General features: G+C 39.4%; 1 protein-coding gene across 8 annotated transcripts in view; it reads right to left on the bottom strand.

Moving 5' to 3' along the window:
• The window catches only part of LOC126299183 (spectrin beta chain, non-erythrocytic 1), a 440,083-nt gene that overhangs the window by 6,801 nt on the left and 406,838 nt on the right, over positions 1 to 26,444 (bottom strand). For 5 of the 8 annotated variants that reach the window (XM_049990953.1, XM_049990949.1, XM_049990951.1 and 2 more), the window contains 4 exons: positions 25,892 to 26,141; positions 25,421 to 25,540; positions 22,316 to 22,438; positions 1,105 to 1,136 (listed from right to left, as the gene is read on the bottom strand). In XM_049990953.1, coding sequence (XP_049846910.1) covers positions 1,105 to 1,136; positions 22,316 to 22,438; positions 25,421 to 25,540; positions 25,892 to 26,141 — 525 coding nt within the window. The remainder of the gene's footprint in view (positions 1 to 1,104; positions 1,137 to 22,315; positions 22,439 to 25,420; positions 25,541 to 25,891; positions 26,142 to 26,444) is intronic. The other 3 variants (XM_049990952.1, XM_049990955.1, XM_049990956.1) reach the window with 1 other exon arrangement.

The raw sequence follows: 26,444 nt of genomic DNA, 5'->3' as shown, positions 1-26,444 counted from the left end.
GATTACTGTAGAAGATGGAGATCCCGCTTACTCATACAAGACAGAATTATCAACACCTAAGAGAGTTGAAGAGGGTCTCACTCTGGGTCTCAATCTGGCCAGCTAATCGAACTGCACAATATTGAGCTTTGTGGAGCATCTGGATGTGACAGCGGTACGATGTTGGACTGCATGGGGATGTGAGAGCAGGTACACTCATCTTCCAGATACTGATTGGCCACATCTGACCATCACAAGAGAGGAGCATCAAACACATCATAGCCCCTTGGCTTCTGCACCTGACATCCGAGGACAAGTAATGGACTCATTGCAACAGTCTGTGTCATCCTGTACCATTTGCCAGATACTACCAGCAGCCAGACTAGAGCGTTATGGAACCGTGGGTAGATGGTTGTTACCAACACAATACAAATGGCTGCATTTGGGCTGGTGCTGTGATCAGAAAGCATGGACTGCTGGTGATATTGTGCTGTGTTCAGCCATCAATTGCGGTTTTGCTCTACACTGGGTGAACATTATCGGTGAGTACTGAGACAGCTTGATGAAGGGTTCCATTCTCTCATTATTTTCAAGAGGCACAACAGTGTTACTCCTCATGTCATGACGTGGGGATCTATTAGAGATCAGGCCCTCATGTGTTACCTCTCATGTGACAGTATCGTGGTCATTCTTCAACAGGACAATGCTCATTCACATACGGCTATGAATTGTCTGCGTGGTGTTGAGATACTCCCATGGTCAGCAAGATCCCCATTCTGTCCCCAATAGAACCTATGTGGGACAAGCTCAGACATCAACTCCATCCCACTGCTAGCATCCGGGATGTCAAGGACCAGTTAGCAGCTTGTCTCAGGAGAGGGTACAATGGCTTTACGACACCCTTCCCAGCAAAATTAGTGCATGCACCCAGCCCAGAGATGGTGCCATGTCGTACTAACAAATGGGCTCATGCTGCCAAGTTCTTTGTAAATTTGAATCAATTTTGCAATCCCTGAAATAACAATGCCTGCTCTATCAACCTTCAACATTTCATTTATCCCTCCCCTTCAGGGAGCTTCACTTTCTTTGTCAGGCAGTGTATATTATCTTGAGCAGTCATATTACCTGTCTAGCTTGTGGTGTGATGTTCCCATAAACTGAAACAAAAAGAAAAATATTATAAGAATAAGAACACAAATGACATAACATAGAAACATCAATCAAGTGGTCCTCCATTATATTATCAAAAATAACATTCTATAAAAACAAAATAATTAACTATTTTGAAACTAATCTGAATTATTCTTACTCCATATATTATACTTTGTCTACATGCCCTTTTTAGGAGTTAAAGTTTATCAACTGTATTTTTATGTTTTGTTTTCTTTGTATTTCGGATTTCCATTTCACAGTCATACAGTTGTGTGGGTGGCACCATTAAGATTGCTGATTCAGTTTGTTTCTCTGTTTCATGTACTAAACTGCCATTAATCTTATGCTCAACATCTGTTATAAGGCTATTTCTACTTTGCGGAAAAAGATCTTTTTCCATTCAATCTTTTATGCTGGAATGGAAAATTGTTCTTTTTTTTTAAAGCTATGCACCAAATATCTAAATTTGAGACAGGTAACCTAATGTAGTAGGCAATGACAATACAACAAATAAATAATGTGTCAAATTTTAAATTACTTAATTCCTGTACAATTAATGAGTTCCCAGCTACATATCAAATCTGAGGCACTAAAAATATAAAAATAAATAAATAAATAAATAAATAAATTTCGGACTATTAAATAATACTTGCATTAGCTGTAGTTTCGAAAACTGGTAAAAGGCTACACACATTATGCATTAATGTAATATTTTGTTTAGTTATTGCCTTAAACTGTCCCAAAAAATAATGGAAGACTGTATACACCAACTTACTCTACATGAAGGTGGACTATTGAATGATAAGGCAAAGAGATTCATTAATTTCCCTTAAAAAGTGAACGAAAAGCTTAAAAGATTAGCCACAAATTCTGTTTCTTACAGAATTTTGTCTTTAATATGCCCCCCACCCCCCCACTTCCTCTCTAATTTTCCTGCCCAGTCTGGAGAAGGGCAAAGGGCAAACATATTAAACACTGAGAGCTCCAACATTAGGTGGCTAACTAAGCCTCTTGGGGAAATAGTGGGCAGGGTGGGAAAGAATGACATTGCAAACTCAAAATGTTTGCTGTGGGGGCCTTGTCTGAGATGTGGAGGAAGCTCTGATGGTGGCTATCAAACACACCGGGTGCAACTAGCTGGAAATAATGGTACATGCTAGCATCATATGGGGTGCAGGCCAAGCTCACTATTTGTAGCATCACACCCAAGTCTGATTGTGGTCCTCTGGTTTGGAGTAGGACGAAAGGTCTAAACCAGAGGCTCAGATGATTCTGCAGCAGTATCAGGTGCTAATTTCTCAACCTCCTCTATCGAGTGGAGAATTGCAGGAATCTCCTTAACAGGTCAGGCATGCACTACATGCAAGAAGTGGATACTTGGGTAGTGGAGTATGTGTGACGAATAGCCAGCCAAAATCAAAGACACATTGGCCAGAATGCTCTCAGGAAATGCTTGTCCTCATTTACTGGATATGGAAAAGGTTTATATGGTATTAGTAAACCACAGGAGCATCCAAGGAAAGGTCCCAGAATTAATATTGCTTGTTGAAGGTTATAATGCCCACATAGTATTAGGAACAGAAAGTTGATTGAAACCGGAAGTGAATGGCAATTAATTGTAAGGCCAGATTGTAATATTTATGGCAAGGATAGGTTAGTCACCAATGATGGCAGCATATTTATTGCAGTAAAGAATTCAATAATATCTAGCGAGGTTAGAACGGATTATGAATGCAGATTAATCTGGGTGAAGTTAAGCATCAAAGATCAGTCAAAACTGGTAATCAGATGCTCTTACAGATCACCTCGGCCAGAAAATTTAGTGGTGGAGGACTTCAGAGACAATCAGCAGAACATCGTTAATAATTTTCCTGATCGCTCCCTGATAATAGGGGTGACTTCAACTTGCAAGGCCTAGACTGAGAGAATAATTCTATCCAAATAGGTGCCAGAGACAGGGATTTGTGTGACATTATTCTGAATGTCTTATCTGAGAAGTACTTCAATCACATAATAAGGTAACCAAGTTGTGAAGGTAATGTCCTAGATGTCCTTGCAAAAGACAGACCTAAAATAGCGAATCAGATAACAGAGGAAGGTATCAGTGATGACAAGGCCATGATAGCGACTATGACAATGGGTACGAAAAGGAATCAGTAAAAACAGCTAGTATCAGTCTTACCTCCGTACAATGTTAGTTAAAATTATTACAAGGAATATTTAGAAAGACAGGAAAATATTTTTTCTTAGCAAGAGTGACAGGATACAAATTGCATAGTATCTGAGTAGTCAACATAAAATATTCAGTGCTAAGGATGAAGCTGTGGAACACGAACTGAAAAAAATTCAAAAGCCTCATTCAGTATGCCTTAGACAAGTACGTTCTGAGCAAGGTCTCAAGGGATTGGATAGATCCGCTGTGGTTTAATGGTCATGTTAGAAAACTGCTACATAAACAAACAGAGTTTCATCACAGATTCAAGACAAATCAAAACCTAGTCGCCAAACAAAAAGCTGAGCCGATGAGACAAGTGTTCAATGACTTTAGAAGTAAAATTTTGTCAACTGATCTGACTAACATTTCTAAGAGGCTTTGTTCTTACATAAATTCAGTAAGCAGTTCAAAAATCATCTATTCAGACTCTCAGTGACCTTACTGGCAGCAAAATGGAAGATGATAGAGAGAAGGCCAAAATACAGAATTCAGTCTTCCAAGATTGTTTCACTGCAGACAATCACAATATGGTTCCTCTTTCAATCATCATATGAATGTCAAAATGGCAGATATTGAGGTAACCAACTGACAAACAGAAGAGCAAGTACAAGTGCTTAGTAGTGGAAAGAAATCATGACCAGATACCTGTAAGATTCTGCAAAGATTATAAGAAAGAACTTGCTCCCCTTCCAGCAGCAGTTTGTTGTAGTTTGTTCAAGCAACGATGGGCACTTAGCAACTGGAAAAAAAGTGCAGGTCATCCCCGTGTTTACAAAGGGTCATAGGGCAGATGCACATAATTAGAGGCCTGTACTGTTGATGTTAACCTGTTGTAGAATTGTGGACCATGTTTTATACTCTAGACTTATGGCGTCTCTGGAGAAGAAAAATCTCCTCCATAAAAATCAACATGGATTCCACAGAGATCTTGCAAAACTCAGCTTGCTCTGTTCCTCCACGAGATACATAGTGCTGTAGCTCAGGTTGATTCTCTGTTCCTTGACTTCAGGAAGGCATTTGACACTGTCCCACACTGCCATCTAGTGAAAAAACTATGAGCTATCGAGTGTTGGGCCAGATTTATATCCTCTGTACTTCAGTCATCATCATTTATTTTGTTGCACAATAACAAAACTCATCTACTACTTTAAGTGACTTGCTTACTAATCTGATTCCTTTAGCATCATCTGATTTTGCTTTTGTTGCTGGTCATCTTATACCCTCCTTTCAAAACACTGTCCATTCCGTTCAATAGCTCTTCCAAGTTCTTTGTTGTCTCTGACAGAATTGCAATGTCATTGGCAAACCTGAACACTTGTATTTCTTCTCCCTGAACTTTAAGCCCTACTCCAAATTTTTCTTTGGTTTCCTTTACTCCTTGTTCAATGTACACATTGAATATCATTGGGGATAGGCTACAGCCCTGTCTCACTCCCTGCTCACCCACTGCTTCCCTTTCATGCCCCTTGATTCTTATTACTGCCCTTTGGTTACTGTACAAATTGTAAATATCCTTTCATTCCTTGTATTTTACAGCTGCTACCTTCAGGATTTCAAAGAGAGTATTCCAGTCAACACTGTCAAAAGCTTTCTACAAGTCTACAAATGCTATAAATGTATGTTTGCCTTTCCTTAACCTGTCTTCTAAGGTAAGTCGTAGAGTCAGTATTGACTCACGTGATCCTACATTTCTCCGAAATCCAACTTGATCTTCCCTGAGGTCTGCTGCTACCAGTTTTTCCATTCATCTGTAGAGAACTCATGTTAGTATCTTGCAACCATGACTTATTAAACTGATAGATCAGTAGTTTTCACACCTGTCAGCAACTGCTTTCTTTGGAATTGGAATTACTACATTCTTCTTGAAGGCTGAGGGTATTTTGCCTGTCTCAAACGTCTTGCATGCCAGATGGGGGAGTTTTCTCATGGCTGGCTTTCTTAAGGCTATCAGTAACTCTGACAGTATGTTGTCTACTACCAGAGCCTTGTTTCAATTTAGGTCTTTCAGAGCCTTGTCAAATTCTTCTTGCAGTCTCCTATCTCCCATCTCATCCTCTTCTGTGCCCTCTTCCCTTTCTATAATATTGCTTTCAAGTTCATCTCCCTTGTATAGATCCTCTGTATACTCCTTCCACCTTTCAGCTTGCCCTTATTTGCTTAGGGCTGTTTTACCTTCTGAGCTCCTGATATTCATACAGGTGCTTCTCTTTTGCCCAAAGGCCTCTTCAATTTTTCTGTAGGTGGTATGTACCTTTCCTCTAGGGAAATATGCTTCTAAATCCTTACACTTGTCCTCTAGTCATTCCTGCTTAGCAATTTTGCACTTCCTGTCGATCTCAATTTTTAGATGCTTGTATTCCCTTTCACCTGCTTTATTTGCTGCATTTTTAAATTCTCTCCTTTCTTCAATTAAAGTCAGTATCTCTTATGTTATCCAAAGATTCATACTAGGCCTTGTCTTTTTACGTATTTGATCTTCTGCTTCTTTCACTATTTCATCTGTTAAAGCTACCCATTCACCTTCTATTGTATTCCTTTCTGTTGTTCTAGCCAACCATTGCCTGATGCTCATCCTGAAGCTCTCAACAACCTCTGGTTCTTTCAACTTGTACAGGTCTAATCTCCTTAATTTACTATCATTTTCCAATTTCTTCAATTTTAATCTACAGTTCATAATCAATAAATTGTGGCCAGCATCCACATCTGAATCTGGTTCCTAAATCTCTATCTACACATTATATAATCAATCTGAAACCTTCCAGTGTCTCCAGATCTCTTTCATGTATACAACCTCCTTTATGGTTCTTAAACCAACTGTTAGCAATGATAAAATTATGCTCTGTGCAAAACTCTACTAGGCAGCTTCCTCTTTCATTCCTTTCCCCAAGTACACATTCACCTACTATTTTTCCTTCTCTTTCTTTTCCTACTATTGAATTTCAGTCCCCCATAACAATTGACTTTTCATCTCCTTTAACTATCCGAATAATTTCTTTTACCTCATCATACATATCTTCAGCCTCCTCTTCATCTGCAGAGCAAGTTGGCATGTAAACTTGTACTACCGTGGTAGGTGTGGGCTTCGTGTCTACCTTTGCTATGATAATGCATTCACAATGCTGTTCATAGTTTCTTACCCACATTCCAATTTTCTATTCATTACTAAACCCACTTCTGCATTACCCTGTTTGACTTTGTATTTATAATCTTGTACCACCTGACAAGAACTCCCGTTCTTCCTGCCACCAAACTTCACTAATTTACACTCTATCTAACTTCAACCTATCCATTTCACTTTTCCAATTTTCTAACCTACCGCCCCAATGAAGGGATCTGACATTCCACACTCCCATCCGTAGAATGACAATTTTGTTTCTCCTGTTGACATCCTCCTGAGCAGAACCACAACTGAACACATTTCTTTAAAAATGGATATGTTGCCAATTTACGTGACTAAGGTAATAAATTATTATATTGAAACATATTTAAGTCACTAATCTAGTCATCTTAGAGTTTGATAAAGGGATGTCAACTTGATATTATATACTATTTACTCTCATAAGACTACTCAATCATCTATCTTTAAAAATCAAGTTTTTAATGTACCACAATTGTGAAAATGAGTATGTATCAACAATGTAATATTTTACTGAATTACAAGAAACAGAAAAGACATATGAAGTAAAATTCTGATATGATCATGTATATCTGAAACAATTGTGTTTAACATTAGCATCTTTCAGTAATGAAGTGGGGTGGTCTTAGGAGAGGGAAGGCAATGAGTCTTATATTCAGAAATGCCACTAGCAACAAAAAATAATTTTCACTGACAGAGAGAGTCAGAGGTCAGCTACAAACTAGTATAGTATGAGGTAACAAGCAGAGATTGAAATATTAACTGTATAAGTAGAATGCAAAAATTAAACAGCCTTGCAGAGAAATGACATTGATATACAAAACTTTTTTTTAGCATGTTGTGTTGCTTGAAGTGCCAATCTGATCTGCATTTTATAGCTGTCATGCAGTACATGTCATTCAAATGGACAAACTGGAATTCCATTCAATCATAAAATTCTTTGTTCCACATGAATTAGTGCCATCAGAAAATTGTTCAAGGGGGCATTCTGAACTGTTAAGGAATATGTGGTCAATTTGAAACTTCCTATAATTCCCTTGAAGCTGATAATATCTTCTCTCACATGATCAGCCAAGTGATGGCCTCGTCTTGTCACATTATTTCAGGGAGTTTCATACGCATTATCTTGAGATGAAGTGATGGAATGGTGTGTTCTGAGTTCCTTATATAGCCATTGAACTACTGACCTCTTCTGCAGCTAGGCCAATCACATGCCTCCTGAAGAGTGGGTCTCACCTGTGGTTGGGGAATGCAGTGCAGCTCGTGGTGGGGGGAACAAGGTGCAGTTGTGGTGTGGGCATCGAGTCCCAATGTCTGTACATTCTGTCCACAGATAATGACAACTTCAGAACAGAGTTTTCCTGTCATATTTTCACAACTGCAGAATTTCACACTGCAGTGAGTTGAAACCCACTATCCTGGTTTATTAGGTTGTTGGGCAGACCTATTTCTGTCACCTCTTTGACAACTGCATCCCAGAATCTGTTAGTGTTGCATAGCTTCTTCAGGCATTCAAAATCAAAGGTGTGCTCCTAGCTGATTCTATACTCTGCTACTGTGGACTTGTCTGTCTGCCCTTGTTGAATGCTTCTGAAGTGTTCCGTACAGTGCTATTAGGTACATCGTCGTGTCCATCTGATGTACTGCACCCTACATTTAACTCGATACTGTAAATACCCAGCCCTAACCAGTCTTTGGTCAAGCAAAGCGTGTTCTTAATTTTCCACGTTGCATGAAAAATGGTCTTCATTTGATGCTTCCCCATTATTCTCATGGTCTTGGCTGTCTGTGCCTGCATATGGCAGGAATGCCACATGTTTTGGTTCTTCTTCTGGTAGTTTGTCCTCCATCCTCTTCTCAGTCTGTAAGGCACATCTTATTGGTGTCAAGTTTCCTGCACGCAACCTCTTCCTGGCGCAGATGGGCCTGACTCTACGTACTGACATGGTTACTTTCGAATTGCATTGTGTTGGATTGTAGCAACTCAGAGCATTAAGGAAAAGGTCTGTGTGGGTCTTCTTCCTGCAGATCAAGTGTCTCAACGTGGCGTCCAGTCTTCTCTTGACAAAATATTTAAGAAGAGTAGGCTTGATTCTCTTCTGTCTCCATAGTGAATTTGATGCTGTCGTGTATATCACTGTGATGACACAGAAACACTGCCTTGGCCACACCACTAAGATGTCATTTACATATCTGTAGAATTCCTTTGGTTTTAGGCGGGCAGTATTCAGTACTACATCCTTTAAGTGTCTCATGTATAGATTAGCCATACCTGGAGCTAATGGGATACCCATAGCAACCCCATCTATTTGCTCGTATGATTTCCCACCACATCTGAAATAGGCGGTGGCTAGTACATATCAAAATATTTTGACTGTCCTCATCAAACTGGTCCTCAAGTAAAGCTAAGGAATCTTCCAGTGGTACACTGGTGAAAAGTGATGCAATATCAATGCTGACTAGTGACTCCTCCTCATCCACAAGTAATCCTTGGAACACTTTCACAAATTCTGTGGAGTTCTCAATGTGGTGTGGACAGTGACCCATGAGAGATGTTAGCAGCTGTGCTAGATGTTTGGCTGTCCCATATGTCAGCAAGTTTATGGTGTTCAATACAGGCTGCAGTGGAACTCCCTTCTTGAGTATTTTTGGGAGGGCATACAGTCGTGGTGGCGGAGGTACCCTGGCTTAAAGTCATCTGATGGTGTTCCTGTTCAGTCCTGAATTCCTGAGCAGATCGATTGCCTTCCATGTCATATATGTTGTTGCATCCTTCCCCAGTTGTTGTATGCCAGAACTTGCAATAAAGTGTCAATCTTCTGCCAGTAATCTTCTGACTTCAGTAACACTGTTACATTGCCTTTGTATGCTGCTAAGACCACAATATCCTTGTCATCATGTAGGGCCAGTAGTGCCCATAGTGCCCTGTGTTCCAATGCTGAAATGATGTTCTTCAGTATTCTTAATTTTTCAGGAGCTGTGCATGTCTCCCTTCTCACTTCTCCAGTGGCCTCCAATGGGTGTTCACGAACGACTTGCTTGACACTGCTGATGATGTCACGTTTCAGTATTGTTATTCAAACTGGAGCAACATTTAGGCCTTTCGACAGCACAGAAATTGTTGGCACATCCATCTCTCTCCATGTCACGAACATACCTTCGATTCTGAAAAAATGAAGAAGCTATGCAGTGCCAACACATTCAGATACTAGATTGTCAAAGAGGTGATAGAAATATGTCCCAACAACAACCTAATAATCTGTGATACCGAGTTTCAGTTCAGCGCAGTGTAGGATTCCGCAATTGCAACACTAAAACAAGAATGGTCCATTATGAAGGCAGCAGTGTTCGCAGACAGAATGGACAGACACTGGGCCTTGGTGCCCAAACCACCAGTGCACTGCCCTCTTCCAGAAGCGCATGTTTGGCCCAGCCACAGAAGACGTCAGCAGTCCAGGGACTATATACATAAGAGGCACACAGCACCCTGACACTTCTCCACCTGACGATGACAGGTATAAAACTCATTGAAACATTGCAACAAGACATCGCCACCACTGAGCTGATCATTCAAGGACATTTTATCATTGGAATATGCTGAGAAAGTCTGCACTCACATATCTCTTGAAGCTAGTACACATAGAATGTATCCGAAAACCGTAATCAAAGATAAAAGGACACAATAAGTTGTTGATTGATTGAGAATTGAAGATATATATGAAATAGCTAATGATGCTGAAGGCCCATCACAAGAGCTATTGTGGTATATTTGCATGAAGGATTTAGTAAGCAAAATATTTAGACAGTATAAATATGATAACGAGTTCTTGGTGGAATACAAATGATTTAAGGAGTAAAGGCAAAAACACTCTCTCTCTCTGGCAGTATCAATGAGCGTCAATTTAGTACATATTATGATGTAACACAAAATAGGAGCCAACATACAACCATACTAAAAGTATTACAACACGTTCTTTGACATCTATGTGAAAATGCAACAACAACAACAAATGATACACATTGTTAACACAAACATCCAACAATTGAGGTATACAGGCAAAAATCCCAGGTTTGAGTCCCAGTCTGGCACACAGTTTTAATCTGCCAGTATGTTTCAACAGAAGTAAGAACAGAAAGCTTTGATACCCCATTCAGTTTAGCCTTTATTCAATGATGGCTGCTGTATAAGAGCACAAGAGCATGTGATCACCCTTACTTTCAATACCTTGTGGATTTATTGTTCATTTTTCTTTGAATGCCGTTAAACATAACACAGATGCTGCACCTGAAAGATACAGCACATAAATTTTCCGCACTACTGCTCCTCTATACTCCGTGAAACTTGGCATCAGGGTCGCAAGCACACCATCATTTGTGCACGTTTTAAGGAGCTTTCACATATGTGCAAACTCACATGATGTAATTGCCTTACGGGCCAAATACATATGGATTTGATAACACAATGTGCACAGTTCATGGCATGCACAGCTAGCCCTTGTCACTACTCAACTAGAAGTTTACGTCAGTGCCAGCAGGTGGTAGCACACCGGCACAGTTCTATCCCTGTTTGCTTGGCACACATTCTGCTAGATGACAGCACACTCGCAAGATATGCTAATTCACTCACTATATATTGTAGTAAAATTAGATTGGACATCTACATCTACATCTACATCTACATGACTACTCTGCAATTCACATTTAAGTGCTTGGCAGAGGGTTCATCGAACCACAATCATACTATCTCTCTACTATTCCACTCCCGAACAGCGAGCGGGAAAAACGAACACCTAAACCTTTCTGTTCGAGCTCTGATTTCTCTTATTTTATTTTGATGATCATTCCTACCTATGTAGGTTGGGCTCAACAAAATATTTTCGCATTCGGAAGAGAAAGTTGGTGACTGAAATTTCGTAAAAAGGTCTCGCCGCGACGAAAAACGTCTATGCTGTAATGACTTCCATCCCAACTCGTGTATCATATCTGCCACACTCTCTCCCCTATAACGCGATAATACAAAACGAGCTGCCCTTCTTTGCACCCTCTCGATGTCCTCCGTCAATCCCACCTGGTAAGGATCCCACACCGCGCAGCAATATTCTAACAGAGGACGAACGAGTGTAGTGTAAGCTGTCTCTTTAGTGGACTTGTTGCATCTTCTAAGTGTCCTGCCAATGAAACGCAACCTTTGGCTCGCCTTCCCGACAATATTATCTATGTGGTCCTTCCAACTGAAGTTGTTTGTAATTTTAACACCCAGGTACTTAGTTGAATTGACAGCCTTGAGAATTGTACTATTTATCGAGTAATCGAATTCCAACGGATTTCTTTTGGAACTCATGTGGATCATCTCACACTTTTCGTTATTTAGCGTCAACTGCCACCTGACACACCATACAGCAATCTTTTCTAAATCGCTTTGCAGCTGATACTGGTCTTCGGATGACCTTACTAGACGGTAAATTACAGCATCATCTGCGAACAACCTAAGAGAACTGCTCAGATTGTCACCCAGGTCATTTATATAGATCAGGAACAGTAGAGGTCCCAGGACGCTACCCTGGGGAACACCTGATATCACTTCAGTTTTACTCGATGATTTGCCGTCTATTACTACGAACTGCGACCTTCCTGACAGGAAATCACGAATCCAGTCGCACAACTGAGACGATACCCCATAGCTCCGCAGCTTGATTAGAAGTCGCTTGTGAGGAACGGTGTCAAAAGCTTTCCGGAAATCTAGAAATACGGAATCAACTTGAGATCCCCTGTCGATAGCGGCCATTACTTCGTGCGAATAAAGAGCTAGCTGCGTTGCACAAGAGCGATGTTTTCTGAAGCCATGCTGATTACGTGTCAATAGATCGTTCCCTTCGAGGTGATTCATAATGTTTGAATACAGTATATGCTCCAAAACCCTACTGCAAACCGACGTCAATGATATAGGTCTGTAGTTAAATGGATTACTCCTACTACCCTTCTTGAACACTGGTGCGACCTGCGCAATTTTCCAATCTGTAGGTACAGATCTATCGGTGAGCGAGCGGTTGTATATGAGTGCTAAGTAGGGAGCTATAGTATCAGCGTAATCTGAAAGGAACCTAATCGGTATACAATCTGGACCTGAAGACTTGCCCGTATCAAGCGATTTGAGTTGCTTCGCAACCCCTAAGGTATCTACTTCTAAGAAACTCATGCTAGCAGATGTTCGTGTTTCAAATTCTGGAATATTCCATTCGTCTTCCCTGGTGAAGGAATTTCGGAAAACTGCGTTCAATAACTCCGCTTTAGCGGCGCAGTCGTCGATAACAGTACCATCGGCACTGCGCAGCGAAGGTATTGACTGCGTCTTGCCGCTTGTGTACTTTACATACGACCAGAATTTCTTCGGATTTTCTACCAAATTTCGAGACAATGTTTCGTTGTGGAACCTATTAAAGGCATCTCGCATCGAAGTACGTGCCAAATTTCGCGCGTCTGTAAATTTTAGCCCATCTTCAGGATTTCGCGTTCTTCTGAACTTCGCATGCTTTTTCCGTTGCCTCTGCAACAGCGTTCGGACCTTTTTTGTGTACCACGGGGGATCCGTTCCATCTCTTACCAATTTATGAGGTATGAATATCTCAATTGCTGTTGCTACTATATCTTTGAATTTGAGCCACATCTCGTCTACATTCGCATAGTCAGTTCGGAAGGAATGGAAATTGTCTTTTAGGAAGGCTTCTAGTGGTACTTTATCCGCTTTTTTAAATAAAATTATTTTGCGTTTGTTTCTGATGGATTTGGAAGAAATGGTATTGAGCCTAGCTACAATGACCTTGTGATCACTAATCCCTGTATCAGTCATGATGCTCTCTATCAGCTCTGGATTGTTTGTGGCCAAGAGGTCAAGTGTGTTTTCGCAACCATTTACAATTCGCGTGGGTTCGTGGACTAACTGCTCTAAATAATTTTCGGAGAATGCATTTAGGACAATCTCGGAAGACGTTTTGTGCCTACCACCGGTTTTGAACAAGTATTTTTGCCAACATACCGAGGGTAGGTTGAAGTCCCCACCAACTATAACCGTATGAGTGGGGTATTTATTTGTTACGAGACTCAAACTTTCTCTGAACTGTTCCGCAACTGTATCATCGGAGTCTGGGGGTCGGTAGAAGGAGCCAATTATTAACTTAATTCGGCTGTTAAGTATAACCTCCACCCACACCAATTCGCACAGAGTATCTACTTCGACTTCACTACAAGATAAACCACCACTGACAGACACCAACACTCCACCACCAATTCTGCCTAATCTATCTTTCCTGAACACCGTCTGAGACTTCGTAAAAATTTCTGCAGAACTTATTTCAGGCTTTAGCCAGCTTTCTGTACCTATAACGATATCCGCTTCTGTGCTTTCTATTAGCGCTTGAAGCTCAGGGACTTTTCCAGCGCAACTACAACAGTTTACAACTATAATTCCGACTGTTCCTTGATCCAAGCACGTCCTGTAATTGCCAAGCACCCTTTGACATTGCAGCCCATCCCGCACTTTCCCGAGGCCTTCTAACCTAAAAAACCGCCCAGTCCACGCCACACAGCCTCCGCTACCCGTGTAGCCGCCAGCTGAGTGTAGTGAACTCCTGACCTATTCAGCGGAACCCGAAACCCCACCACCCTATGGCGCAAGTCAAGGAATCTGCAGCCAATACGGTCGCAAAACCGTCTGAGCCTCTGATTCAGACCCTCCACCCGGCTCTGCACCAAAGGTCCGCAGTCGGTTCTGTCAACGATGCTGCAGATGGTGAGCTCTGCCTTCATCTCATAAGCAAGACCGGCAGCCTTCACCAAATCAGACAGCCGCTGGAATCCAGAGAGAATTTCCTCAGATCCAAAGCGACACACGTCATTAGTGCCGACATGTGCCACCACCTGCAGCTGGCTGCACCCTGTGCTCTTCATGGCATCCGGAAGGACCCTTTCCACATCAGGAATGACTCCTCCCGGAATGCACACGGAGTGCACACTGGATTTCTTCCCCTCCTTAGCCGCCATATCCCTAAGGGGCCCCATTACGCGCCTAACATTGGAGCTCCCAACTACCAGTAAGCCCAACCTCTGCGATTGCCCGGACCTTGAAGGCTGAGAATGATCCTCTGAAACAGGGCAGGCAGCTGCATCTGGCTCAGCCAGAGACAGTGCCTGAAACCGGTTTGTCAGACGCACCGGGGAGGCTTTCTGGTCAGCTTCCGGGGACGCCTTTCGCTGCCTGCCACGCCTTGGAACGACCTCCCAATCAACCACAGGCGAGGGTTCAGCTCCACTGCGGGCAGCAACCGGGGCAACCACAGCGGCAGACCGATCTGGGGACAGACGGGATGAGGTTGACATCCCCATGATACCCGAGTCCGGCTCCCCACAGTGGTGCCCATTGGCAACAGCCTCAAGCTGCGCGACCGAAGTCAGCGCCGATTGCAGCTGTGAGCGAAGGGATGCCAAGTCAGCCCTCATCCGAACACAGCAATCGCAGTCCCTGTCCATTCTAATCGATGTTTAACAACAGTTACTGAAACACGAGTCGGTGCCTAGATAACGCAAGAGGAACACGCAAAGAATGTATCAACTAACCTGTACAAATGCCTAACGACTGCGCTACAATCTGCTGAATTTACGATTACAGCAACTAAAACTCGAAACTGCACCTCCTATACGAAACTCACACGCAATTTAAATAAGAATCTACGAAGTAAACACTAAAGCGCGATGCCACAACTGTCAAATACTATAATACGCCCGAAATATATGAATTAAACAATGCAAGTACCCAAAAACACGCAAAGAAATTAATTAAACTATGTAACAAATAAGTAAGCTAGGGTTATACGACTTGCTGCTGCAGCTGCTTATCCAACGGCGGCAGGGAGCACAATGACTGTGACCAACCGACACTGGCTGTTCAAAACAAAAACAGAAGACAGACGACTACGCGAATTTGCACTATTCAGGTACTAAGGCGCGATGCTACAACCCTCAAATACTATAATACGCCCGAAATATACGAATTAAACAATGCAAGTTCCCAAAAACACGCAAAGAAATTAAACTATGTAACAAATAAGTAAGCTAGGGTTATACGACTTGCTGCTGCAGCTGCTTATCCAACGGCGGCAGGGAGCACATCAGCATATGTTAAAGTTGTACTGACAGTAAACCTATTTTGTGGGTTTCTGAATTAGTTACAGTATATTAAGTTATGAATTTTATCATATGGTAATCCATTTGAGGCGCTGAGAATCATAAGGGCCTAAAGTATATCACTGTTGACTGTTAGACTGTAGCATTTATTCATGCTTCTGAAATCAGTTGAAATTATGGTGAGTCAGGTTTATAAGTGCTATAGGCCCACATTGTATATACGAAAAGTCATGAAAAGCTGTCTTATTGGTTTCTCTGATACTCACTTAAATGTGGGATCAACAGCAGTGTGCTTTAGGCCCTTATGGATCTCAGCACCTGATTTCTATTCTAGTCAAGTGACCATGTTGGTAGACATTACTACTCGAGTTTAATCATTTCCACAAATGGCACTTTGTGTTTGGAATTGGTTGTTTACTGTGCAAAAATCGGCTTTCATGTGCAGCGTAAACCTGAACTACGAAGAATCTATTTTAAATTCTAATGCAAAAATATAGCTTTGAGAAATGGTCGTGAGTTGTGCTTGGGTAGCTCAGTCGGTAGAGCACGTGCCCATGAAAGGCGAAGGACCCAAGTTCAAATCTCGGTCCAGCACACAGCTTTAATCTGACAGGAAGTTTCATATCAGAGCACACACTGCTGCAGAGCAAAAATCTCACTCTGGGAACAGAAAAGTAAAATACCAGGAAAAGTTAGCTGCAGAAGAACTAGGGCCTTGAAGAACAGATCCTTCAATTGAGAGAGTGATGAAATCAAATAAGTGTGACTATTGGCGAACATGTAACATGGAAGTGTACAATTAGCACAAATTGTGTGGGTGCGGCATGAGAATATACATCTGTTAGGGATCTTGTACAATTGTCTGAAAAAAATTGAAAACCATGAAAACTCCCTCTTACACAAAAATGCAAAATGGAGAGTTGTGAAAGCTTACAACTTATTTCTTTATTGTCCTAAACTGTACTTAATTATGTACAAAACAACAAAATTCATGAAAACAATTTTTTCTTTTGTCAGATAAGTTATGTATATTATTATTATTATTATTATTATTATTATTACTACTACTACTACTACTACTGTTGTTGTTATTATTATTATTATAATTATTGACAGTGGGTGTAGTTGGATAAACTTGTTGATAAGCATAACTGTTCTACAGCTGATGCTATTAATTTCACACTCTCAAATTTGTCTGTATCTAAAAATCTGTGAACACTCAGAATGTATACTCATGAGCCGCCACTGTCTTTTTTTATTATGTAATTTTCTATAACAAAGTTCACAAATATTCAAAACTTCAGATGAATTATTACCTCATTTCAAGTTATCATTAAATATACTAATAGTATGAGTATATACAATACATCATTTGTTTCTATTAAAAAATTCATCAATGGAGTAGGAGGAGTTGGCCACTAGTAAGTCTTTCAGGCTCCTTTTAAACTGATCTTTATTTGTAATTAAATTTTTTATGTTTTCTGGCAAATTGTTGAAGATAAGTGTTCCTGAGTAGTGGACCCCTTTTTGAACTAAAGTAAGTGCTTTTAAGTCCTTGTGCACATCATTTTTGTTCCTGGAGTTGTATGTATGAACTGAGCTGTTTGTTGGAAAAAGAGATATATTATTTAGGGCAAATTTCATTAAGGAATAAATATACTGAGAGGCAGTAGTTAGTATACCCAGTTCTTTGAAGAGGTTTCTGCAGGACATCCATGAATTTACTCCACAAATAATACATATTACACGCTTTTGGACTCTGAAAACTTTTGTTTGACTTGAAGAGTTACCTCAAAATATCATACCATATGACATTATGGAATGAAAGTAGGCAAAGTATGCAAACTTTTCCTTTTTTAAGTCGCTTATATCTGCTAACACTTCAATTGCAAATACAGATTTGTTAAGGCGTTTCTGCAGTTCTGTGGTGTGCTCCTACCAACTGAATTTATTATCAAGTTGCAATCCCAGGAATTTAAAACTATCAACCTCTTCTATCTGCTCTTCTTCATACTTTATGCATATGCTGGGTGGAAACCTCTTACAGGTTCTGAATTGTATATAGTGAGTGTTTTCGAAGTTTAGTGTCAGTGAGTTGGCTTTAAACTATTTATTAATATCCATGAAAATAACATTAGCAGATCTTTCTAGAACTACACTCAACATGCTATTTATTGCAATACTTGTGTCATCTGCAAACAAAATGAACTCTGCTTCTGGCAGTGTAACTGATGAGAGATCATTAATGTACACGAGAAAAAGCAATGGCCCTAAGATGGATCCTTGTGGGACTCCACATGTAATTTCTTCCCATTCTGACGATGACTGATGACTTAATTCACTAGTCCCTTGCACTGACACCCTTTGTTTCCTGTTAGTGAGGTATGACTTGAACCAATTTGCAGCACTGCCTGTGATACCATAGAATTCTAATTTATTTCAAAGGATGTTGTGGTTCACACAATCAAATGCCTTTAACAAATCACAGAAAATACCTGCTGATTGTAATTTGTTATTTAATTAAGTAAATTTTCACTGCAGGTGTAAATAGCCTTCTCAATATCAGAACCCTTCAGAAATCCAAACTGTTTTCTTGATAATATGTTACTTGTGGTCAGATGGTTGGGAAGCTGCCTGTACATTACTTTTTCTAAAATTTTTGAGAATGCTGGCAAAAGTGAAATTGGTCTGTAGTTTGGTGGTATCTCTTTATCCCCTTTCTTGAACAGAGGCTTAAGATCTGCATATTTTAGCCAGTCAGGAAATGTCCCAGTTATAATTGACTGGTTACACAAGTAACGTAGAATTGTACTAAATTCACAAGAACACACCTTAATTAACTTTGCCACTAGAATGCTTTGTTTTAAAGATTTTATTATGGAAGTTATTTCTTTTGGTGAAGTGAGTGACATACTCATGTACCTGAAGCTATTTGTAAAGGCTAGTTTCAGATATTCAAAGGCATTATTTACTGATTCTGACAATCCCATTCTATCAGTAACAGATATAAAGTACTTGTTAAATAGATTTGCCACACTATGCCCATCGGTTACTAATGTGTCATTTACCCTTAATGCTGTTTGCTCCTGTTCCTTTCTGGTTCTACCAGTCTCCTCTTTCACTATATCCCATATTGTTTTTATTTTGTTCCCTGACATTGCTATCTTCTTCTGGTAGTGCATTTGTTTAGATGTCTGAATTACTTTTTTAAATATTTTACAGTATTCCTTGTATTTAGCTAAATCATCAGTATTGGAGCTGTTCTTGGTCGACAGATACATTTTCCTTTTTGTCTTACAGGAAATCTTTATTCCTTGTGTATTCCATGGTTTTATTATAGACATCTGTTTAATTTGAGTAACTTTTAGAGGAAAACAGTTTTCAAACATGGTACTGACTTTGTTCATGAATGTGTTCTATTTTTCCATTCATGTCATGAGCACCATAAACATCTCTTCAGTTCATATCTTTGAGCAGTTTTCTAAAACACTCAATTTTTGGTTGAGCGACTACTCTCCTGTACTCCAATCTAGCAGTCTTGATAATCTGCTTAGAATTTACAACTAAAACAAGGAGCTGCATGTCATGATCTGATAGTCCATTTATTACAGGTTTTATTTTGTTCATTTCATTTGTCTATAAAAATGTTATCAATGGCTGTCCTTGAGGATTTAGTGATCCTAGTTGGAAAGTTAACAGTGTGAGTTAGATTGAAAGACAACATTAATAACTGCTGTAAATGTTTACTGAAAGATTGCATTAAATCCTGAAATGTCTAACATATCTATACCAGTCGTCACTTGATGTTCAGAGGGGCAGATTATGTCAATTTAGTTAGATGAATTCATTTCATCAATACAAATGAGTAGTTCATCAACTTTAGTTCTGAGTCCCGGAATGTTCTGGTGTAATAAAGATAATTGATACTGCATACTAATGGGATTATAACTGCTTTGGTGAAGATGAACTGGCAGTTTCTGATTATTTTCTGTTAAACATTGTTTAAATGGAGGATGTATGCTGGATACCTGTATTTCTGCTAGCAGCTTTCCACAAGATTCTACGCACAATATTTATGGTATTTCTGGATACTGTGTCCAACAACCTATGATTCCGACATGATAGAGAGCATTTCAAAGTTGTTATACATGCACAGATAACTTTTAACTTTGGGAAACTTTGTATATGTCAAGCAGGGAGTGTTGTGCAGTCAGTTCTCACCAATTTTAATACCCTCTCCATCTTATATTTGAGGCCTGTCAAATGGGTGGTTTATGTAGCAGCTACTGCCATTAGAGCTGAGCTGATTTCTGAAGTTACTGATGTATTTCATGATGTAAAATAGAATCCTTTTTGGTAATAATTACTGCAAATGCATCGAGTATGAAATGAAGCACAGAGTAGACTAATGCAGGACAGTTATGACTTCACATTTCATCAGCAAGAAGATGATTAGACTTTGGATAAACATTGGACACAGATGGGGAAAGAAAGTGGGCAATCTCTTTTTAAAAGGAATCATCCTGGCATATGTATCAAACAATTTAGAGATTTTATGACAATCTAAATCTGAAGGCCAGATGGGGGTTTGAATCCCACTCCTTCAAAATGTACGTCCTGTGTCTTAACCATCATACCACCTCATTCTGTCCAGGACAGACCTTTAGACTACTAGTTACAAATTCATTCAAACTTGTCCTGAATATAAAGTAGTTTATGTACAATTGTTATAACTCTTTCTCAGACTCCCACTCATGTATCACATGCACAACTCCTGAGCGATGGGTTGAAAAGATTACGTTTCTCAACATAAAATAATCTCCCATATGTGACCTAATTTTTTCTCAAATTTTACCAGTGAGGTCCTGAAACATGTATGTAAACGTGTATGTAAGGTTAATTGATCATTTTATATCACACAATTTGCTATCAAATGTACAGTTCGGCTTTAGAAGTCGTTCGACAACTGAAAATGCTATATTCTCTTTTCTCTGTGAGGTACTGGATGGGCTAAACAAAAAGTTTCGAATGCTTGGAGTATTTTTTGATTTAACAAAGGCATTTGACTGTGTTGATCACACAATATTGCTCCAGAAGTTGGACCATTGCGGAATAACGAGAGTAGCACACAATTGGTTCACCTCTTACTTTAGCAACAGGCAGCAAAAGGTCATTATTCACAATGTTGATAATGGCTGTGATGTGGGATCTGAGTGGGGTACTGTCAAGTGGGGGGTGCCCCAGGGATCAGTGTTGGGGCCACTCCTGTTCCTTATTTATATAAATGATATGCCCTCTAGTATTATGGGTAACTCTAAAATATTTCTGTTTGCTGATGACACTAGCTTGATAGTAAAGGATGTTGTGTGCAACATTGACTCGGTTTCAAGTAGAGCAGTACATGACCTCAGTTTATGGCTTGTAGAAAATAAACTAACTTTAAATCACAGTTCCTAACACACAATTCAACAAAACCTGGCGTTTTTATCTCACAGAACGGGTATATGATTAGTGAAACTGAACAGTTCAAATTCCTAGGTGTTCAGATAGATAGTAAGCTGTCGTGGAAAGCCCACGTTCAGGATCTTGTTCAAAGACTTAATACTGCCATTTTCACTATTCGAACGGTATCGAAAGTGAGTGATATTTCGACACGTAAATTAGCCTAGTTTGCTTATTTTCATTCACTTATGTCGTATGGTGTTATGTTTTGAGGTAACTCTTCCCATTCTAGAAGGATATTTTTGGCTCAGAAACGGGCGGTTCGGGCAATAAGTGCTGCGAGTTCACGAACCTCTTGTCATCCTCTTTTCACGAGTCTGGGTATTTTGACATTGGCCTCTCAATATGTATATTCCTTAATGTCATTTCTTGTTACCAATATTAGTTTATTTCCAACAATAAGCAGCTTTCACTCGGTTAATACTCGGCAGAAATCAAACCTCCATTTGGATCGGACTTCCTTAACTCTTGTGCAAAAAGGTGTGCAGTATACTGCTGCATCCATTTTCAATAAGCTGCCACTCGAATTCAAAAATCTTAGCAGTAATCCACGTGCGTTCAAATTGAAACTGAAGAGTTTCCTCATAGGTCACTCCTCCTATTCTGTCGAGGAGTTCCTTGAAAAATTAAGATGATTCTCATTGTATTGCTGATAGCGTTTGCTTAAACTTATGGACTGATTTTCTTTCAGGTTCATGAACATTTATTTTTATCTGTTTTTACTTTTTATGTTGTAAGTTCATGTACTGACATGTTCCATGACCTTGGAGATTTGCTCCTCAATTTGGTCCTACGGAACTTGACGTTTAAATAAATAAATAACATGCTGTGTATTCACCAATGCTTAACACATAACAAATACATAAATAAATACCATCAACATGAATGACCAGCTCTGCCTCATTACCAGCTTCAATCAAGGCAATGCCACCAGGTTTAAGAAGACAACTGGGAGATGTCATGTAATACTTAATCTTGTTACTGCTTCAGTCAGTTGTAGCTGATACTGATTACATTAGTACATACTGATTTAAAATTAGTACATTCATTACACCTTTAAGCTTTCAAAATACACTATACATTGACAGTAAACACTAAGAACCACATGGACAATTTATACAGGGGTCAGGATATGGTCCAATAAGTGTACTAACCCTGGTGGTGGAAACCTGTGTGCTCCTGTTGCCAATGATCCTGGGGAATCTCTCCACGTCCAGCTGAAGTTGACAAAAATGTCCTATGTGGGGGTGCAGAGGAGGGCAGAGGGGGAGGTAGCTCTACAAGACAAATACAACACATCACACAACATGCAACAACACAAAAGCATGGAATTATTTGCACCTACAGATAAACAGATAACAACAAGACACACAAAAGAAAAAGCAAAAAGCTGACATGTCAGTGCTATTACGTAACCAATCATTTATTAATAGATTAAAGCAAATTAATTTAGGTTTTGTATGCAGATTATCAAAGATATATTTTAGTTTAATATTAATCTACTTTGATGTATCCTGGAACAAAAGTGATCATTATATTGTTAGGATTTACACCTCATCATCACTCCATAATGGGAAGACTCAACATTTCAAGACTGTAGGTAACCATAACAATTCAATAAAATTTATGGTTAAATGAATAGTCTGGGAAATTAGCATTTATTAACACATCAATTTCATATGGACATTGTAGCAATAGCAAACGAAGCTTACAAGTTCAAAGTTTGAGCGAAAGATAACAATCCTTTTACTATAAATCTTATGGCCAAATCTGTAGTATTTACTCATGATCCTCTTCAGTACTTTGCTCTTGAATATTGGATAGCCATCTAATTTAGAGGTTCTACTTTTGTTAAAGTGAAATTCTAGAAAAGCTATCGCACAAAAATTATTGTTCATGAAGGGTTTTGTTAAGGAGTATATGTTGAAAGCTACCGAAAATGTTTTACATTTAGATTTGAGTTTCTGTGAATATTTAGGACTTTCAGGACACACTAACTTCTGTCAACAGCTTGTTGCCACAGTCGATCTCCAAATAGAAGTTATGTGTTTAAGCAAGCAAGCAACTACACACATCAATCACTTGTAGTAACATGAAAGCAAGAAGAAAATATTCCTTCATGGTAGCCAAAAATTGTGAAGCCGGGGCCAGAATACATAATTTCTTTTAAATTTTTAGGTCAATGCACTGTATGTAATGTCGTTGTCCCCCACTCCCCACCCCAAGCAAAATTTTAAAAGGGCTCCTCAAAATACCCATCTACAGGTGCCAAAAAACTCTTTACTAAAATCAAATATTTTCTGGCAAAAAATGGGGATGCTCCAAGAACACACACTTCAGATTCCTCATTGTTCTCACTGTTAAAGCACCTTCGAGGGAAGGTTCATTATCCTTACAGCGGATTTTTTTCCGTTTGCAATCCAGAAGACTCAAGATTTTTTTTTTTTTCTTCATCAAGTTGGTAGAGAAAATGTGCACAATTGTCATCAATTAATACTGGATGCTTAACAAGGTAATCAACAAGAGGAATCCCTTTCACACTCCCGTGAAACATTCTGCAAATCCATTACAACATACAAAATCAACTTCAAATATTGCTATTCATTTTTACAATTACTATTGGCCAGCATGTAACAAATGTGGCATGCATGTTGCACAAACCTACCTCTAAGTAATCTTTCATTTGAAATGTACCATTTAATTTTTCTGTTATACCTACAGTATCAGGTAACTCCCACAGATTTAATTGCCAGTCATCCAGTATAATATTTTGCAGTTTCTTTTCTTGGTGTTTTCATCTATGTTGCAGTTCTGGGAAGTTCTGCACATAGGATACATTCGAAAGAGCTATAGCTGCATCTGAATTTAGCTGCCTATTTGTTAACAGCTGAAAATTTAGCAGCAGATTCCTAACAAATTTTTACATGAATTTTTGTGGGTGATAAATCATCCAAAACAATAATTTCTTGGTGACACATGAACCAAACACACACATTGTTACTACTTTGAACAGCCACAATATCAAAACTAATTAATGGCTCAAATGAAACTTGGTTTATGTTATTCTGCTTCATGCACCAATGCAACAAAAGCCAAATTTCATTGGTATCAACGTTACGTCTGTACTAGACAGAGAAAGTTCCTTCTTGCAGTCATAATTTGTTTCTGTTCTGCCACTATATGTATAAAGCTTAGGCTTGTTGTGAAGACCCACTCAGAAAACAATTATTGTTAGTCAAGACATTTGTATTTGGCACTTGAACTTTTAAAATTTTTTACTTCAAAACTCCACCCTGAGTGTCTGTAACCAATAACATCATGATAGAGCTCTCATTCTAACAAAGACATCTCTATAACAGCAAGTAACATGTATGGTTACTGTACAGAGTGCCTTACCGATTGTTGCATCTCAATCAAAGTTCAATAAACCATACTTCACATACTGACATATTCTCAGGAAATGACTTAAAATTAGTATTTCCATCCATCCATAACTCCAACATCTTATGAGTCAAGTTTTAACTGCAAGGTTGAAGTGTTGAAAATAGAGAAACTGCTAATAAGTGCATGGCATGGAACACTCTTCACTGTAAGATATATAAGTGAACCCACCACCTCTGTTGCTGTTAAGAAAATGCTATAATTTTCAGTATCAGTTGAGCTCACTGAACGCTATCAGATAATAAGTCCCTGGGACCTTGCAGGAGTGCTTTGACACATATCAAATTAATTTCAGTAGCATGCAGCTCTCTATACCTAACTTCAAAATATAATGACATTAGGTACCATGGCATATTGAAAGGTAATGCCTCCAAATTTTTAATGTGAACATTTTTTAAATGAAACAAATATTATTAATATTCTCCATATTTATTCTTCATGTCTACATATTTATTTCTCAACACAGTCACCTGGATGACAAACACATTTCTCCCAACCAGAGAGCAGTTTGTTGATACTGTCACTTTGCGTGTTTGACTTCGTTGACAGAGCCATAATCTCATCTATGCTTGCACTGCTTCATCACTATCAAAGTGACGCCTTTAAAGGTGTTCTTTAAGTTTTGGAAACATGAAAATTGGATGGGGTCAAGGCGGAACTGGATGGAGGATGATCGATGACAGTGAATCCAAGGCGTCGGAATGTTGCAGATGTCACTGCGATCAGGGGTGTCTGGCATTTTCATGTTGAAGGATTATGGGTTCCATGGTTGAATATCTCACAAAAGAAAAATCACACAGTTGATATGCAATACATACCTAACTGGCTGTCAGGATGACTGCGACGCCACGAATCTGCTGGAGGAACACCATTCTGATGAAGCTGCTCTTCACGTGATGTTGGTTGATACGAATGTGGACGGCCTGTGTCCATTACACCTGACCAACCAAATATGTATGTAAGCCAGTTTAACAGGAACAAACGTTTTACTTTACTGGAGATGGAGAAAACAGAAGCAGAAATGTAGAGTAAAGCACAAATAAGAATGGGTAGAATGGGGAGAGAGAATGTGAGGGGGTGAGAGAAAGGGAAGGAGGATGGAATGAGGAAGGAACAAGGAAAAAGGCAGAGTGAACTGTGGTTAGGAAGTAATATATGTAACTAATAAAGCAAAAACAAACACTTAAGAATTCCTAGGTTTGCAAAATGGAACAAAAAGTCAAAAAGAAAAAGTAAACATCAATACGATATGAAAGAAAAATTGAAAGAAAAAAAAACATGTTACTGACCAGGCATAGGCTTTGGCCTCAGGGTAACGGCCTCAGTGCTAGGTGAACGGGCAGGCACAGGGGGTGGGGCGCCACGAGGTGGGACAGGTGGCCTTGACTGCTGCATTTGCTGCAGGATCTGTGTTTGTGTGGGCACTGGTTCTGAGCGCCGTGGAAATTCTGGAGTAGATGCATGACTAGAGACAGAGCTTCCATCCCCATCTGCATCATCTGCACCAAATGCTGACAGCCTCTCTTGGCTTGCTGGGCTCTGAAAATAGGTCACTATTAAAACAACTTCTCTGTTTTTGGAATGGACAATATTCATGCATGTTCTTGAGGTGGCATACTATTGTAGCATAAGCTTATTTCAGTGAAATATTATGCTGACAGAAAACTACTCTTATTGAAGCCTTCTGTATAATTATATGAAAGGTAGTTTACCTTTCTGCATTATAAAAAATGTTGTGTATGTTTTATTAAAGATGTGTTTAAATTATTTAACAATTTAACACATGTGCATGCTTTCAAAAGAAACTGTCTGAAAAATATGTATTTTAACATTTTTTACTAT

This window comes from Schistocerca gregaria, chromosome X, assembly GCF_023897955.1.
Source record: "Schistocerca gregaria isolate iqSchGreg1 chromosome X, iqSchGreg1.2, whole genome shotgun sequence".
In the NCBI taxonomy this organism is placed as follows: Eukaryota; Metazoa; Arthropoda; class Insecta; order Orthoptera; family Acrididae; genus Schistocerca; species Schistocerca gregaria.
This window is presented reverse-complemented; position numbering and strand designations above follow the sequence as displayed.